This window comes from Phragmites australis, chromosome 18 (genome assembly GCF_958298935.1).
Source record: "Phragmites australis chromosome 18, lpPhrAust1.1, whole genome shotgun sequence".
In the NCBI taxonomy this organism is placed as follows: Eukaryota; Viridiplantae; Streptophyta; class Magnoliopsida; order Poales; family Poaceae; genus Phragmites; species Phragmites australis.
In genome coordinates, this window is record NC_084938.1 from 3,901,693 (window position 1) to 3,919,649 (window position 17,957).

Consider the following 17,957-nt stretch of genomic DNA (forward strand, 5'->3'; position numbering starts at 1 on the left):
GTAGGGGCTCACCTTGAGAGGGAGCCACTAGCACGGGCGGCGAAGTGAGGTACTTCTTTAGATCATGGAAGGCCTGCTCGGCCTCCGACGTCCAGTCGAAACGACCGGATTTTTTCAGAAGCTTGAAGAGGGGGAGTCCTCGCTCCCCGAGCTTGGAGATAAAGCGCCCGAGGGCTGCCATGTAGCCGGCGAGATGCTGGACTTCCTTGAGTCGAGTCGAGGGTCGCATCCGCTCGATGGCCCTGATCTTCTCTGGATTGACCTCGATTCCTCGGCCAGAAACCAAGAAACCAAGGAGCTTGCCCGCCGGCACCCCGAAGACACACTTCTCCGGGTTGAGCTTGAGGCGGGTAGAGCAGAGACTGTTGAAAGTCTCGGCGAGGTCCTCGAGCAGGGTGGCGCGGTCTCGGGTTTTGACCACGAGATCGTCGATGTAAGCTTCGATGTTGCGACCAACCTGCGAGTCAAGGGTAATACGAATAGCGCGCTGGAAGGAGGATCCAGCGTTACGCAGGCCAAAAGGCATTGACATGTAGCAATAAGTCTCCACCGGAGTGGTAAAAGCAGTTTTTTCCTCGTCCCCTACGGCCATGCGAATCTGGTGATACCCAGAGTTTGCATCTAAAAAGCATAGAAGATCGCATCCTGCAATTGAATCTACAATTTGATCAATGCGAGGTAAGGGGAAGGGATCTTTAGGGCAAGCCTTATTTAGGTCGGTGTAGTCCACGCACATGCGGAGCTTGCCGTTGGCCTTCGGGACGATGACTGGGTTTGCTAGCCAGTCGGGGTGGAGGACTTTTCGGATAAATCCGGCGTCGAGGAGCTTGCTGACCTGCTCGCGGATAAACTCCTGGCGCTCTGGCGCCTGCCGCCTGACCTTCTGCTTCACTGGGCGGGCGTCCGGACGTACCGCCAAGTGATGCTCGATCACCTCCCTAGGGATCCCGGGCATGTCGGACGGTTGCCAGGCAAACACGTCTGCGTTAGCCCGGAGGAAGGCGACGAGCGCGCTTTCCTATTTGCTGCCCAGGTCACCGCCGATCCGGACGACCTGGGTAGCATCCCCGCCCACCACGACCTCCTTCGTTGGAACAGAGGCGTCGGCGGCGAGTCGGGGTTTGGATGAAGAGGGTCCCGAGCCCCCTGTAGAGCCATCGACCTCTGCCTGCGCTGAGACCAGAGCCATGTATGACTGTTCAGCGCAGGAGACGGCGCCGCCGTAGTCGGCGATCACGGAGATGGAGCCTGCGGGGCCGGGCATCTTAACCGTAAGGTATGCATAATGCACGGCCATCATAAACTTGGCGAGCGCCGGACGCCCGAGGATGGCGTTGTAGGGGAGATGGAGCTCCGCGACATCGAAGAGGACGCACTCCGTGCGGAAGTTGTCCCGGCTCCCGAACGTTACAGGCAACTCAACCTGCCCGAGGGGCAGGGAGTGCCCGGGGGTCACTCCACAGAAGGGGAGCGATGGCTTTAGGCGTCGGGAGGACACCTGCAGCTTCTCAAAAGCCTCCTTGGAAAGGAGGTTGAGGCCGGCACCACCGTCGATCAGCACCCTGCCGACCTTAACATTACAGATAGTGGGAGACACTACCAGAGGTAGCCGCCCCACGGCTGCAGTACTGGCGGGGTGATCAGCCATGCTGAACGTGATCGGAGCATCCGACCACCTCAGGGGCCTTGCGGCCTCCTCGCTCGGGGTTGCCGAGCACACCTCGCGTCGCATGACCTTGATGCTGCGGCGCGAGCAAGGTGTGTAGGCGCCTCCGTTGATGAAGGCGACGGCGTGCTCGGGCTCCTGGAAGCCGAAGCTCGGCATTGTCGGGGGCGACCTCAGCATTGCCTCCTCCTCTGGCGCTGCTCCACGAGTCCTTTGACCGTACGACACTCCGTGAGGTCGTGCCATCTGGTCTGGTGTATGAGACACCATTTACCTGGCTCGGGCCCCGTGGGAGCGGGGGCCCTTGCTGGAGCAGGAGCTCGGCCGGGGGCCGGGGCTCTTGCGGGAGCCGGTGCCCCAGCTGGTGCCGGGGCCCTCGTGGGTGCGGAGGCCCGAGGAGGAGCCCTAGCAGGGGCCCTGGCGGGACGTCGGTCGGCGCCCGGCCGGCGCTCCTGCCGGCGGTCGGGCTCTTGCGGCACCCTATGAGCGGGGACCTGGGTCGGCTCAACGGGAGCGGCCTCGCGCTTCCTTCTCTTCTTCTTTTCCCGCTTGTCGGAGCGGGAAGAACTTGGCTGGTCGGAGGCGGGGCGAGGGGCATGCCACGCCCTGGCCTCCGCAGCCTTGGCGCACTTATCGGTCAGTGCGAAGAGTTCCGCAGTGGTCTCGATCTCGTGCGTGCCCAGCTTTTCGAGCATCCGCTCGTCGCGGATGCCCTGCCGGAAAGCAACAATAACAGCATGGGGGGCCACTCGCGGAATAGTGTTGCGAACCTGGCTGAAGCGATGTATAAAGCGCCGTAGAGTCTCCCCTTCCTGCTGTTGGATGGCGTGGAGGTCGCACTCCAAACCGGGGTGCGTAAACGTGCCCTGAAAGTTGGCCTCAAACTGGTGGCACAGGTCATCCCAGGAGCTAATAGACCCTGGGGGTAAGTTCATAAGCCAAGAGCGGGCGGAGCCCCTCAAGGCAACATGAAAATAGTTTGCCATCACCTTTTCGCTGCCTCCGGCCGCTTGGACGGCCGTTGTGTAGATCTGGAGGAACTCGACGGGGTCGATGGACCCGTCGTACTGCTCCGACAGCTCGGGGCGGAACTTGGAAGGCCACCTGACCCGGCGGAGCTCGGTGGTGAAGGCACAGCAGCCGGTGCCGTACCCCGCAGCATGAGTAGGGGTCTTTGGTGGTGAGTGGCGGCGAGCCGGGGATTCCCGGTGGCCTTGGGCCGGGAGAGAGGAAGCCTGGTCCTCTGCCCCGACCTCCTGCCGGGTCTCCCGCTAGCGCTCGAGAGTAACTCGGGCGTCCTCGTGGCCCCTCCGCTCGTTAAGGCACAAGCGGAGGTCCCGGGCTTCGGACACGGCCAGGGGGACGGCACTCCGCCTGGAGGCCCCTCGGCCCGTGCGGGCGTTGCCCATTGAGGAGCCGGCTCTGGCGGCACCACGCTAAGAAGTGGTGCGAGGACTCCTGGCCTGCACCTGGCGACGAGCAGTGCCAACCAAAGCGACGACATCTTGTATCCACCGGCCTTCCGGAGTATTCGGCGTGGCCTGAACGGGCGGGTGCCGGAGGAGAGCATGTGCTGCAAGCAGCGCGCTCCCCGGGCCGGCCTCGCTGAATGCGAGCCTGCGCCGGGATGGCACCCGACGTGGTCCAGAGGCGGACCTGGCGGCTGGGGTCCCGACCTCTTGCTGGGGGTCGGAAAGTGCATCAGTAGCGGCGACGGCGGCCCTGCTGGGCCCAGCGCCTTGATCCCCTTGAGCGGGAAAAACCGCGCACGTGGATAGAGGCTGCTGATGGAACGCAGCAGCGACTGGGCTCTCCCCAGCGTCGGGCAGCACTCCGTCACTGGAAGTGGAGCCGGAACGCTGGAGACGGTGCCCACCAGCCATCTTTTCCTGTGGAAAAAAGCGAAACAAACAAATCCAGGGATATTCCCCCCTACCTGGCGCGCCAGCTGTCGGAGGATGAACTCCTGTCGCAGGGATCCCGAGAGACCCCTTTTTAAAGATTCGGCCGGGGGGATGATCCTGAATGAGCTTGTCTGGGAAATAGATGGGAGCGGAAATAAATGCAGTGGCTGGTGGTGGGAGATGATCGTCCTAGTGCAAGAAAGATGGGTGCACCAGGTTTTAGACAGGTTCGGGCCGCACGGAGGCGTAACACCCTACTCCTGTGTGAATGCTATACCTTTCCTTGAAGGGAATTCTTCAAGGATATATCTGGTTACAGGGGTGAGCTGTCTACAGAGAGCTTGAGACTCTCATGTTCTACCTTGGCTCGAGCTCGTTTGTGATGTTCTTCGTCTTTTGATCTGAGCTTCGGGGTCTTTTTTTTTTTAGGCCTTGCGAATCTGAGGCGGAATTCTTCAAGGATGAGTCGTGAGTCGTGTGTTGTCGGCTGTCTGTCTTCTTTATGTATTCTCCATCCTTTCCTTTTATAGGCGCGCCGACCTCGACTTATCCTGAATGGGAAAGAGGGGGCCCACGTGCCAAGGTGCCACGAAGAAAGGCGTCATCATTCCGTCTTGGCGAAGTGACAGGGGCGGTGGAAAATTGCGGCGTGCATCCGACCACCCGCCACTGTGAATGTCCTCCGGCGCCATCAAGAGGGCCCACCGGGCAGCCGCAGAGGTGCCCGGTGCACCCACCCTGTCTTGTCCTTCTGCCGGGGCAGGGTGGCAGGCGGAGCGCTTCGATTCTGGCAACATTATCCCGAGTCACCTGGGTAAAATGGGATGGGACCCGTGCATTTAATGGACCCACGCCCCCCTGCTAGAGCATGGCAAGGTCTAACACTAGGGCGTGGGCAGTTGAGAATGTCAGGATGTCAGGATGTCAGGCCGCGCGTGCCTATTAAATGCGACATTCGTGTCTTTGACCGGCTGACACCCCGGCGAGGGGACCCCTTGGGTCGTCGAACGATCTTGCGCGAACCTTCGGGGAAACGAGTCCTCGGGGGCTGCCGCTGCAGCCCCGAGCACTCTCTCCCGAGCACTCCGGTGAGACCTTCGGGGGATCGAGTCCTCGGGGGCTGCCACGTGCAGCCCCGAGCACTCTCTCCCGAGCACTCCGGTGAGACCTTCGGGGAACCGAGTCCTCGGGGGCTGCCACGTGCAGCCCCGAGCACTCTCTCCCGAGCACTCCGGTGAGACCTTCGGGGAACCGAGTCCTCGGGGGCTGCCACGTGCAGCCCCGAGCACTCTCTCTCGAACACTCCGGTGAGACCTTCGGGGAACCGAGTCCTCGGGGGCTGCCACGTGCAGCCCCGAGCACTCTCTCCCGAGCACTTTCTTCCCGGTACTTGGACTCCGCGGATCATCGGGGAACTGGGGTGCTCGGGAACTAGAGGCAGCGGCCCCGAGCACCTTCTCCAGGGACTTAGCCTCTTCTTATCTCGCAGGGCGGACCTCGCGGGATGTTGACGCGTGGCGGATGGCTGGCCCGGTCTCGGGACTCAGGGACCCCTGGTTCCTGATACACCGATAATATTCCTTTCATTTTCTTCTCTTCCCGATTTTCTCCTTTATTTTCTCTCATCTCTAATAGTTTCACTTCGAGGGGAATCGCGAAGGGAAAGAAGAGAGAATCTCGTTCTAAAGGAAATAACTTGTAAATCTTTTCGTGATAAAAATCATGAAAAAAATTATTAAAACACCGAAGAAAACAAAAATACTTTCACGACAGAATTTTTATCGAAAACAGGGAACGAAAATCCCTTCACGACGAGATTTTGGTCCCTGAAAGGAATTCATTGGGACTGGCCTAATAGCTTCACTTCGAGAGGAATCGCGAAGGGAAAGGAGAGAGAATTCTATCCTAAAACGAATAATATGAAAATCTCTTCGTAATGAGAATCGTAAAGAAAAACTATTGAAATACTGAAGAAAACGAAATCCTTTCACGATAAAATTTTTATCGACAACAGGAATTCTTTGCGCATAGGCTTACGATAGAGCCGCGTAAGCGCCGACACCAGCGACGCGAGATTCTGTTTTCTCGCAAGTTGTCTGAAATGAATATACCGTTAGTCAAGGTTCAGTTCATGTACGGAATAGTATAGTATGGTTTGGTATCCGTCGAGTTCCGATGGCGAAATCAGGGAGCCTTGTTGTATCAAGTTGTACGAATTGAACCACTCGCTGTGGGGCCAACGAATCTCGTGGCGAACGTGCATTTGCCCTCGAAGAATCTTGTTCGGTGTGAAAGAAAGAAAAGAAAGAAAAAAAAAAGAAGCGGAAGGATTCAGGCAAAGGAATCTCCATCGTCCTCAGCCCGGGGTTGTTTGCATGGTTGCTCCTTGGTCCAACTCACTACCGGAAACAGCCTCTTTGCCGAGTGCCTCAGGCACTCAGCAAAGTACGATATACACTCGGCAAAGGCTTTGCCGAGTGCTACACTCGGCAAAGGGCGCTCGGTAAACAGTTTGTCGGCAAAGATCTCTTTGCCGAGTGCACTTTATCGGGCACTCGGCAAAAGATTTGCCGAGTGCTAATCTGACACTCGGCAAAGGTCTCCACTTTGCCGAGTGCCAGTGAAAGCGGCACTCGGCAAAGTACATTTTTTTTGCCGAGTGTCTGGACCGTGGCACTCGGCAAAGCATTGTAACTTTGCCGAGTGCAATGGACATTGCACTCGGCAAAGAATTGTCACTTTGCCGAGTGTCCGAGGCCATTGCACTCGGCAAAGTGACTGATAACAGCCTTCTTTTTTTTGTTTTTTACATCCCATCCAAACAAACAGAAGATATATATAACAAACATCACCAACATCACATATATATCATCAACAGCACATTTATATCACCAACACCACATATATATCACAAACGTCACATGTCTCACAATATATCACAAATAAGTTTATAATTAATCCAAGAGGTCCATCATCTACAACCATAATTGCAAATAGATGTACCATTAACAACCACAAGTATCATAAGCAAGATGGTCAACGAAACTGATTTGGTGAAGGATTCGCTGAAGCATTAGGATCGTTCGATGCCGCCGATTGATTCTGCACAAAAGAGAAGAGATTGCATGTGTGAGACAAGATAAATATATAACATACATGAATAAAACTTTCATACTCCACTAGATTTGACCGTAAGCATGAACATACAAACTAAAACATTTATACTCACAGGATCGTCGCTTGCATTTGCTCCCGTATCCTCCTCTCTTGTTCCAGCTGGGCCTACAATATATTCACCCTAATGTTACAATAATGCAAAGGAAAGGTATGAAAAAACCAATGAACGACGAATAAACTAGGAATAACCTCGAGTGCCTCCACCCGGTGCTGTGAAGTGTCCTTCCGAGGTCGTATGGCCGGGCTCGTGCTCGTGCTGCTTGCTCGAATCTGGGAGAGATTGGGAGTAGCGGCCGAGTCGATTGCGCCGTCGCCAATCCAGTATCGCCCATGCTTCTTTCCTCCTCCCGCCCTCATGACGACTTCTCCATCAAGGTCCTCGGTGCTCGGATCGTACTCTGGCCCATGGACCTCCCTTGCCATCGATGTGTACTCACTAAGACGGTTGTGGACGGTCGCATTGCTGTACGCCTCGGGCCCGTCCTCCGGGTTGTAGTCGACGTCGGAAGTCGCCTTGCCCTTATGGGCCATAGCAAATGCCTTGAAGATGGAGCAAGGCTGGCCACCATGTGACGCCGACTGCGAGAAAAATAGCAAGATGATTAGAAATCATGCAGAATTGAGCGTTAGAATAAATAAATGAATTCGCGTACCCATGTTTGTGCGTATCCGCTGAGGTTGCGGCTGCCTTGATGGTGTGCGACACCTGGCATCATCAAACGCCGCTCCCGGCACAAGTTGTGCGTCTCCTCCCACTCGCGTGAGCACCACTTGTCCACCATCTGTTCCCAGCACTGGGGATGCGCGGCGCACCAATAAGGAATCATCTACATGCCATTAAGTACATGACATATCAGAAGATGAAATTAAGCCTTCTTAATCTCAAGAGGAATCAGTATTAATGTTCTGTATTTACCTGCAGGTACTGGTCCCGGGTCAGCGTCATGGTTCTTGCGTCCCTTTTGGTGACCTTCGTTCCAACGACGGTCCCGTGGTAAGTTACGACGGCCTGGATGCGCGCCTCGTAATGCATGTCCACGACGAGTTTTTTGCAGCATTTGGTAGCCACCGCATCCGCCCTAGCCTCATGTCCGTCCTGGCATCTAAAGAAATCCTGCATACAAACACGATGTATCCATTCATTATTTCAAGAATGTCCAATAAATACGATGTATTGAGCAATGTAGTGCGGGGAAGACTTACCCACAGCTCTTGCTTCACCCGCTCCGCCTTGTTGTTGAATACCCTGCGGGCCCGATCTGCAGCATCGGGGGCGGCGGCGTAGTGGTCAAACGAGTAGGCCGGCCCCGTCACTCCGGCGTACTCAACCAGGCCAGGGAAGTGCTCCTTGCACAGAAGACCGAGGATGCCATTGACTTGGCGTGTGTGAGCACCTCCACTCACCACAATCGTCCAGTTCCTGCCCAAGTGATTAAGGAAAATTATTAATTTCTATTTTGATTATCAACATATCATATAAAGTAGTGATAACATCTAAAGTTACTTACTTTTCCCCCTCGGGTCGAATCAGCGGGCGTCTCTCACGAGGTATCGGTCGCTGAGGGAGGCTTGCGGGACCTCGCAAGTAGACGCTCGACGAACTAGAGGAAGCGGAACCCCCTGCTGTCGCCTCCTCCTCGTCGTCCTCCTGCGCCTCCTCGTCCTCCTCCTGCGCCTCCTCGGACTCCTCCTGGGGCACCTGCTCCTCCTCCTCCTCACGCGACGGGGTGGCAGGCGACGTCTCCTTCCTGCGGCTGCTCGTCCTCCTACTCTCCCCCGATGCAGCGGTCATTGTCCTTCGGTACAAGGACGTTAGCTTCCTCATCCCACCGCCCACCATCTTTGTTCAATCACCTGCAATTAAGAAGAGTAAACCAATAAGCACATATAAACAAGAAGTCCTTAGAAAGAGATGTAAAATAAACAAAACGTAATTACAAAATAACATAGTATTACATGTATTAGAAATAATCTTCATGATCGGGATTAGCTGGATCATAAGTCTCATCATCACTATCAATCATGTCGAAATAATCAACACTATCCGAATGAGCAATGTTGCCATTGTCATTGTCCAAATGTAATCGCTCAAGCATTTGTAAGTCCTTCACATTTTGCACCTCATCTCCAACGTCCTCTTCAATAACCGTTTCATTGTCTACTTCCATTCCGATCGCTTCGGTTAAGTCTATCTCAAACCTCCCTTCTAGTCCCTCTTCTTGAAAGAACTCTCCATCATATGTGTTTGGGTCTAAGTTGTAATCTTCATCGTTTGGGACAGGCACTTTACCGTGTGGCGATACCCTGTGCACAATATCCCAACCCTTAAGATGCCTTCTGGTTTGACACGCATAGGGGAGATAATAAACTTGCGTGGCCTGTTGGGCCACAATATAGACATCGTCTCCTGGTAAGACGGAATCCTGTCGAATTTTGACTAAGCCAAGATTACAATATGTCCGTCTCGTTACTTCAGGATCAAACCAATGGCATTTTAATATGACGGGATTAAAAGGTTCGGAACCATGAAACTTGAGTTCGTATATTTCTTCAATTCTTCCATAATACTCGACCTCATCAACGCCGCGCGTAAAAACTCCGGAACTTGTGGTTCTTCGATTGGGCCGACTCTGCTCGTAGCTTGTTGTGCGAAAGCGATATCCATTCACGTCATAACTAGAAAATGACCTGACCCTATAGGCAAAGCCATCAGCAACCTGTCTCAACTCGGCACACATAGACGCATCCCTCTGGCCCTACAAGCTCAAGCAGGATACATTGTTATATTATTCACACGTACGAGTAACTAGGAATGTCAAACTAAGTACGAGCTAAATTGGACGGTACCTTCCGTTTGAACCAAGAAATGAAATCAGGCATTCCATTACCCGCACCCTGTCTAAGAAGGGTATCTACCTGCTGCGGGGTAGGATCCCTTGATTTACGCCAGAATTCATGAAGAAATTCCCTGTACCAACGAGAAACAAGGGGGTTAGATGCAGAATAGTGACGGCGTATTTAACAAGTTCGTTGAGAACTTACTGCATGTACGGCGCCACTTCGTCAAGGTTGGTCAACACGTATAGCATGATATGGCGCCACTCTTCATGATTCAAGGTCTTGGGGGTTGATGCACTTGCGCTTCCGAGTTGCCCTCGGAAAAGGCTGAGGTTCGATTCATTTTCGCCAGCACTGTAACGAGGGGGTGGATTATGCACGCTAGGGAGGTTGTCACCATAGTATGTTGTTGTGAAGTTCGCCACCTCCTCCAGAATGTATGCCTCTGCAATGGAAGCCTCGATTTTGCATTTATTTCTACATTTCTTTCGAAGAACCTTTAGACATCTCTCGATTGGATAGCACCAACGGCCCTGCACGGGCCCCCCCATTCGTGCCTCGTACGGGAGGTGCAAAATCAAATGCTGCATCGGATTGAAGAAGCCGGGTGGAAAGATCTTCTCCAACTTACAGAGCAACACAGGTGCCATTCTTTCCAAGTCAGCAATCACGGTCCGAGATAACTCCTTGGCACAAAGCTGGCGAAAGAAATAGCTCAACTCTGCTAGCACTAGCCAGACATGCTCAGGGACATAGCCCCGAACCATCGCCGGAAGAAGCCGCTCAATCCATATGTGGTAGTCATGACTCTTCATCCCTAAGACTCGCATAGTAGATAAGTTCACTCCCCTCCTCAGATTAGCTGCATACCCATCAGGGAACATTAACGTCTGGATCCATTCTAGTACTTCCCTCCTTTGAGGCTTGCTCAAGACAAAATCGGCCTTAGGCCTTCTCCATGTCTTGCCGCGACTAGGAGGCTTCATATGTTGGTTTGGTCTATCGCATATCGTTGCCAGATCCACTCTAGCCTTAACGTTGTCCTTTGACTTGTCAGGAATGTCCATGATTGTTGCCCAAAGTGCCTCGGCAACATTCTTTTCAGTGTGCATTACATCAATATTGTGTGGAAGGAGAAGGTCATCAAAATAGGGGAGCCGAGTCAAGCCCGACTTATGAGTCCACATATGTTGCTCACCATATCCCACAAAACCACCTTCTGGATTGACCACGAGACCATCTATCTGTTCACGAACCGTGGCACCAGTCATTACAAAACTTGATGTCTAGAAGTCAAGTTTAAGTCCATGTGCACTGGTTAGGTCAGGCTAGATCGAGTTTTTTTGGCTGGATCAGGTCAGATTTGTCGAGCCGGATTGCTCATTAACATGTCTAACAAGAACTTTTAACTATTCATACGTTCCTATACCCGTGGTAGTGTGTCTCGATGAACAATGATGCAAAGTATTTTGTGAGTTTTGAGAAAATACTACGATTTTGCAAGATACTTTGGTTTTTGAAAGCTCATGTAATAAATATTGTAGTTTTAAGAACTATAGTATTCACAAGACTATGATCTTTCCGGTGTTTTGAAAACACCCAAAACTTCTTTTTTTTCTAAACCACGGTATTGCTAGGCTCAAGTTTGGTTTCTTAAACGGTAGTTTCTTAATATCATGGTTTGTAGAAACTACAACATCCTCCGCCCAAAACACTCTGTACAGTCAGTTTCCCAAACATATCTAAGGTCGTCTTGGATGCTAGCTCAAGCTAGACACGCTGTACAGGTTGCAATGCAAGTTGCAACGCACTCTCAGTTAGCTCCTCTCTCCGGTGATATGGATGGAGATTGCCCACTACTTTAGCTGCCTACACAAATATCATGTGTGTTCAACTGTCGATCCTTGTCCGGTACCCGTCGCGCTCCGATGGCGAAAGAAGCCTCACAAATCGTAGCCCGGCCAATGAAGCTTGGCCAACGCGCCAGCGGTTGATGGCTGCCGTGCACTGGCCATGGAATCTCAATTCTTCGCCCCTGGAATCTTTGTTTGTTGGAGGAAAAAAGAAATCCTATAAACGCATCTTTAATACTTATAGATAGCTATTATTTTTTAGTTGAGAAAGTATACTTTTTAAAAATTATATAGAGTAGAGATGTGCTAATATGACTTACAAATATAACTCTTTAGTAATTTTATAAATTAGAATATTAAAAAATATACTCTCTCAATTAAAAGAAAGCAGCTATCTATAACCGAGATACTTCGGAGTAAATCCGGAAAGGATTCTCCTCGCCCAATCGCGAGTGCTTCCTAGAGAACGACCGGGATTGAGGTGACGGTTGCTTCGTCCAGTTATAGTCCTGCACGCGGCCGCGCAGTCAGCCACGCGCAGGCGCACGGCGGCGCGCATGCCATGGCACGGCGCTGCCTGCCTCGCCGGCACCGCACGGCATCTCTTCTTCAGCGGTGCACGGAGTTGAACGGAATCGCACGGCTGCGGCAACGAACTCCTCCTTTTAATTCCTTTTTTCTTTCCCTTGGATGCTCATGCTGCCGTCACAAGCACCTGTATTGTCTTGACGAATGGTCTCCTCCTGCACCTTGCAGTCGCTGTTGCCGACCACTGGAATCAATTGAGTATTTGAGCACTACTGGAAAAAAATTATCGGCAATAGAATTTCAATATTTCCATTTTATTGATTGAGTTTGATTAAAAAAATTATCACTCAAGATTTTTATTTTTTAAAATTTTCGTCTAGCAGCACACCAGTATATCATTATTATTGTATCTTTGAATTAGCGATACTCTCTTATTTCTATATTATTATATGTAGTTTTTATATTAAATAGTTTGAATACAATCGGTGTTATTTTTTTAAAAAAAATTGAGTCTTTTATCTAAATTTTGATAAAAAATTTATTTATCACCAATAAAATTTTGATAAATCTGAAAATCTCATTTATCGGTGACCCAAAAAATTTCTGCTACTCCTAAATAAACTTTTGCTACTCGTAAATAAAACCCTGCACTACTCCTACTATATATATGGCCATGGATGCTCAACTCCGGCAAGACACGCTGTACGGTCAGCACGACAGCATCGCGGAGATGGTTCAATTATCTGCCATGGTAGCGGAGGAGAGCCCTCAGGAGACCCAGGTGGGGGCCCTCCCAGAGGTGTGCCTGGCGCTCGCCATCGCGCTCACCTCCCCGCGCGACGCCTGCCGCTGCGCCGCCGTCTCCCGGGCCTTCCGCGCCGCCGCCGACTCCGATCACGTCTGGCACAGCTTCCTCCCCAGGGACCTGGACAGCCCGGCCAAGACCAAGAAGCAGTCCTACCTCCGCCTCTGCGACTCCGGCGACGCCGCCAACCTTGTCGACGACCAACAGTGCAGGGTGTGGCTGGAGAAGGCGAGCGGCGCCAAGTGCTACGCGCTGGCGGCCAGGCGGCTCAGCCTGCCCTGGGACGACGGCGAGTTCAGCTGGACATGGACGCCGCACCCGCTCTCCAGGTAATCCACACGTCTTCTTCCTCCTCTTCTTGATTACTCCCTAGTATCTCTCTCCTCCCTTCCCAATCCACTACATCTAAAAATTCCTCCTTGCAACCTATAGCTACGCCGAAGCAGATAATCAATCTTGTATCATTCATGCACACAACTTTCATGATACAAGTGCTGTCTGATTCAAGTTTACAACGCCCGATCATTGTTAATTTCTTGGTGTTGGCTGTCGAGTGATGAGATTGCAACCTTGTCCTATCCTCGATTCTTTTTTTTCGAAAATTAGGCAGGAGTTCTGCCGATCAATTAAGAAGAAGAAGCAGAGGCTACCCATGCAGCGACACCGTGTCCAGAGCGGACAGGAAAGAAAAATAAGGACGACGCTTACGCCACCAAAATACAGACAACAAATACTTATGACTAGACGGTGAAGAAAACTCTTCTTCTAAATTCACCAAAATACAGACAACAAATACTTATGACTAGACGGTTAAGAAAAATCTTCTTCTAAATTCAATATCTTCTCTAGCTAGGTAAGCACAACTCTAGTATTAGTGAAAAGCAGTCTATTTTATTCTTTCCAAATATTTTGCATGGTGTAGATGTAGATGTCGTTGAAATCTCTCCTTGTTTTTTTTTTGGACCTTGCTGGAAGCAGCTGACCACCAGTCCGGTTTCCTGCTCATTTGTTGCACAGTATACATGTTTATTTGATAGCGTGGCTAGCCCCCGATAGCGAGGTTGTCCGCCGCAAGAATCTTCGCTTGATTATCCTCGATTCTAGGTACTTTTTGGAACGTGGGAAAAAAATCCTAGTCATCCTCCAAGATATTGAACAGTTTTCTATGAAGTTCGTCCAAACATCGCTTGGTTCCAGATTCCAAATTAAAGCGAGACTTAAGTTTTGTTTGGCACAGTTTCTGCCGGTGGATTCTGAGATTCCGCAAAAGCTGTGACAAATGATAAGATTCTTCAACAGATTATTAATAAGCAGATTATGATAATAAATTATACAATCCGAAGAAATAGAATCTACTTTTTACAGAATTTTCAAAAAAACAGATTGTGTAGAAGCATAAAATATGCTAAATAGAGCCTTAGACCACTTCCGACTTGTCTCTGGCCATAGCAATCAAAGTCTGTAACTTTCAGACAAAGCTCGATCGTAATCTTTTCAGCCATGCCGAAGGAAACCGAATCACTAACTTGAGGGAAGGCGATGCTAATACAAGATTCTTTCACCTAAAAATCAATTCGTGAAGGCGTCAAAATTTCATCTCAATACTCAGATCGTGGCAAGACTGGGCTATTTCACAACATGAAAAGCAACAAGTTGTCACCGACTATTTCCGTGGCTGCATGGACAGACCACAACAGCGCCAAAAGAACCTCAATTGGGACTCCTTGGATTTGCAATTCCTCGGATCCTGTGCCTCGAACATGGATGAGATCATTTGGAAAAATTAAGCTCTGCAGAAATGTAAGTTCTTTGCATGGCTAGCTTTCCAAAACAGGCTTTGGACGTCTGATCGTCTAGCTGCCAGGGGATGGCCACACTCTGGGTTCTGAAACTGCACTTCACCTCTTCATAGAGTGCAGATACACTATCCACGTCGGTCGCCTTGTAGCACAATAGGCAGGTGCTGCCATCCTAGACCCATCCTCCTGGTCGCCATCTCATGCCAAACCAACAAAGGAAGGCAATTGCCTCTTGCTTATGCTTGTCACCTGGGAGATGTGGAAAGAGCGCAATGCACGAGTCTTCAATCGCCATGAATCTACAGTCGCTTCTTTAATTGCAAAAATTAAGGACGAAGTGTGAGCATGGATCCTAGCAGGAGCGAAGAAAATAGGCGACATTTTGGACCCGGGCTAATTTTTCCTCTGTCTCGGTTCTCGTTTTTCTGTTTTTCATCTGTCCTGTGCGTTGTGTCGGAACTTATGTGTTTGCTGCTTTCCTTCTTTATTAAAAATTGCCGCCTGGCCCGGGTCAATTCAGCCGGTGGGCATGAGTGGAGAAAATTTTTATAAGATCGGGTCTCCCGTGAGACCCTTCCTCTATGTCCAACACATGTTATGTACAGTATATCTAATAAAGGAAGAGAGGGTCTGACAAGAGTCTATCTCCCTTAGATCCTATAAAATTTTTCTCCGGCATGAGTGGCCGGCAGGCAGCCTCAGTGTGCCGATCAGGGCCAAGTCAGCTTCCACAACGATGCAGACTCTCCAACAGCGATCCCACTTAAAATTTGACACGGTGAATTGTCTGATGAAATAAATCTACACGAGGAATCGATCTAGAGCGCAAGCTGATTTTTCTTCAACAGGTCACTGTTCAAATAATCAGTCGTCGTGGGGTCTCGCTTCAGCATCGAGGCATCAATGCTTTTTTCTGCATGGATGGATCACACATATCATTAGAAAATCTCTATTCTGACGCAAATAGTTAACAATTATACAAGTCTTTGATTTGATTTTGGATTCCAAGTGGATTAAAATACTTATTAGCAAGTTCTGCATGCATGATCATTTCAGGTTTGCGGAGGTGGCGGAGCTGGTGGAGTGCACGGGCCTGGACATCTACGGTGGCCTCCCAGCCGCCGCGCTCACGCCGTCGACCCCCTACGCGGCGTACCTGGTGTACGGCACGGCGGAGGAGGGCCACCGTGGCCTGAGCTACCCTGACCAGGAGACGACGGTATCCGTGGGCGGCCGCGTGGTGGCGCGCTATGCCGTGTGCCTCCGGCCCGATGAGGCCGCGGCGCGCAAGTTTTGGGGCGTTGCCGGAGGGGTAGACAAGGCAGCGCCGAGGCAGCCGAGGCTACGGGACGATGGGTGGTGGGAGATGGAGATGGGTCGAATGTGCACGAGCACGGCCGGCGCTGGTGATCAGGAGGGGTGCGAGGAGGTGGTGGTGGCGAGCTTCGAGGTGTTGGGATGGTACCCTAAGCGGGGGCTCATTGTTGAGGGCATGGAGTTCAGACCCGTTGAGTAAGGTAGCGTTTGGTTGGTTGAATAAGTTGAATGAGATGGAATAATCTTAGATAGGATTGTACTCGACAGGATGTGCTGGATAAGGTGATACAAGTAGGTTATTTGTTGGATGTATAGGATGATACGAGAATGTGTTTGATTAGTTGTATAGAATAAGACGATTTGGTACTTAGGTTCTGTTTAATTGACTGAATGGGTTGATTGTGAATGGATTGTATAGTGGGATAAAAATGTATATAAATGAAATATTGTAAAAAAACACATTTTTTCATTTTATAATTTAGGACTAAAAATAATTTTAGAATTAGTCATCACATAAGAAGAATATTTGTACATTTTTCAGATTTTTCAATTTATTTAAGATCTAACAATTATTAAAAGTTACAAGATAGTCTTTTTAAAAAAAAATAGTTCCAATTCTACACAGCTTTGGAGCATCAAACAACATAAAAAATGAGTACACCTTCATTCGGCCGATTTGAGCGCACAACTTGATGCAGCATCTAACGAGAATATACTGAGAATCTGTATGGAGTCGTCCGGGACGATCTGGTCCAGTTCAAGGAACCAAACCGGCACGTACTCTGAAGATGCACCAACCGATCCAGGACGGACTTTGGTACCAGCAACCAAACACACGGTAGTTGATTTTCTCCAAACATCAACTGTTGATGGAGAACAAACACACGCATCATGTATTATTGGTTCACCTTCTCGATGAGCTATGTGTAAATGGCTTCTTGTTTGTAGATGCACAAATCGACTAAGTATTTGGACACTACATATGTTAGGGATGGGATGGAAAAAAGCTCAAAGCTCACGAGCATGCCTTAAGATTTGTTTTCGCCGAGTAAGCTCATGAGCCTAAACAGCCAAACCAACCTCATTTCTTACATATCCCCAACAAGTGAGCAGATCTGAGCTGTGCAGACCCGAAATCCACCCATGGCAAGAGGGTGTGTTAGAGCTTGTTTTTTAAGATAAAGGAAATAGTTCCGGTCTTTTACATCCTCCGATGCATATAGCCCCAAAAAGTTTATTACAAAGTCGCGACCTGAACGATTAAGGACCTAAAGGAAAAAAGACCACCTACAACGCTAGTAAACTATTGTTCATTATTACAAAGACTCATTATCATAATTAACCGCATAATCTGTAATTAAACCGCCACCCATGCTTAGCAAACATATCCATCGCCACCACCTCTAAAGCTTGGGACGCCTTTAAGAAGTCTTCCCTTTGACCCTCCCTCTGTAGCAACCTCCAGAATCGCAGCCAGTAGGTTCTCTGAAAATTGCCTGCATAAAAGTTATATCAGGTTTATGATTAAAAATTATATCATTTCGGCATAGACATATTGACCAAAAGATGGCTGCCACCCCAACTAGCATCTTATTCCTAGTTTTTTCTCCCATCTCGCTTAACCAACCATTTAAAATGTGACCCGTACTGCTAGGTTTTTTAATGCCTAAGGCAATAGAGATTATTTGCCAACAGGATCTAGCAAAGGGACATTGAAAGAAAAGGTGATAAATGGTTTCATTTTGATTGCAGAAGCCGCACTTTTGGTTACCATCCCAGTTCCTTTTAACCAGATTATCCTGGGTCAACAGGACACCTTTACCTAAGTACCACAAGAAAACCTTAATCTTTAGCGGAATCTTGAGTTTCCACAGACGTTTGGCACTACTAATTGTCGGTTGAGATTTCATTTGCATGTACATAGACTGAACTGAGAATATTTCATGTGCAGTCAAGTTCCACCTGAAAGTATCTTGTTCATGACATAATCGAACGGGAGCAATTTTTGACACCATATGTTGCCAAGCCACTAATTTATCCCCTACAATGGGTCTACGAAAGAAAAGGTTC

General features: G+C 50.0%; 2 protein-coding genes across 2 annotated transcripts; one reads left to right on the plus strand and one right to left on the minus strand.

Annotated features, from left to right (window-relative positions):
• Positions 1–5,603: 5,603 nt before the first annotated feature.
• Positions 5,604–10,697, minus strand: LOC133899451 (uncharacterized). Its single transcript, XM_062340439.1, has 3 exons — positions 9,790–10,697; positions 9,595–9,715; positions 5,604–5,666 (listed from the first exon to the last, which is right to left on the minus strand). Exons 1-3 carry the CDS (start codon positions 10,695–10,697, stop codon positions 5,604–5,606), a joined length of 1,092 nt encoding a protein of 363 aa, XP_062196423.1.
• Positions 10,698–12,616: 1,919 nt separating this feature from the next.
• Positions 12,617–16,310, plus strand: LOC133899115 (F-box protein PP2-B15-like). Its single transcript, XM_062340058.1, has 2 exons — positions 12,617–13,100; positions 15,627–16,310. Exons 1-2 carry the CDS (start codon positions 12,634–12,636, stop codon positions 16,084–16,086), a joined length of 927 nt encoding a protein of 308 aa, XP_062196042.1. The 5' UTR covers positions 12,617–12,633; the 3' UTR covers positions 16,087–16,310.
• Positions 16,311–17,957: the final 1,647 nt, after the last annotated feature.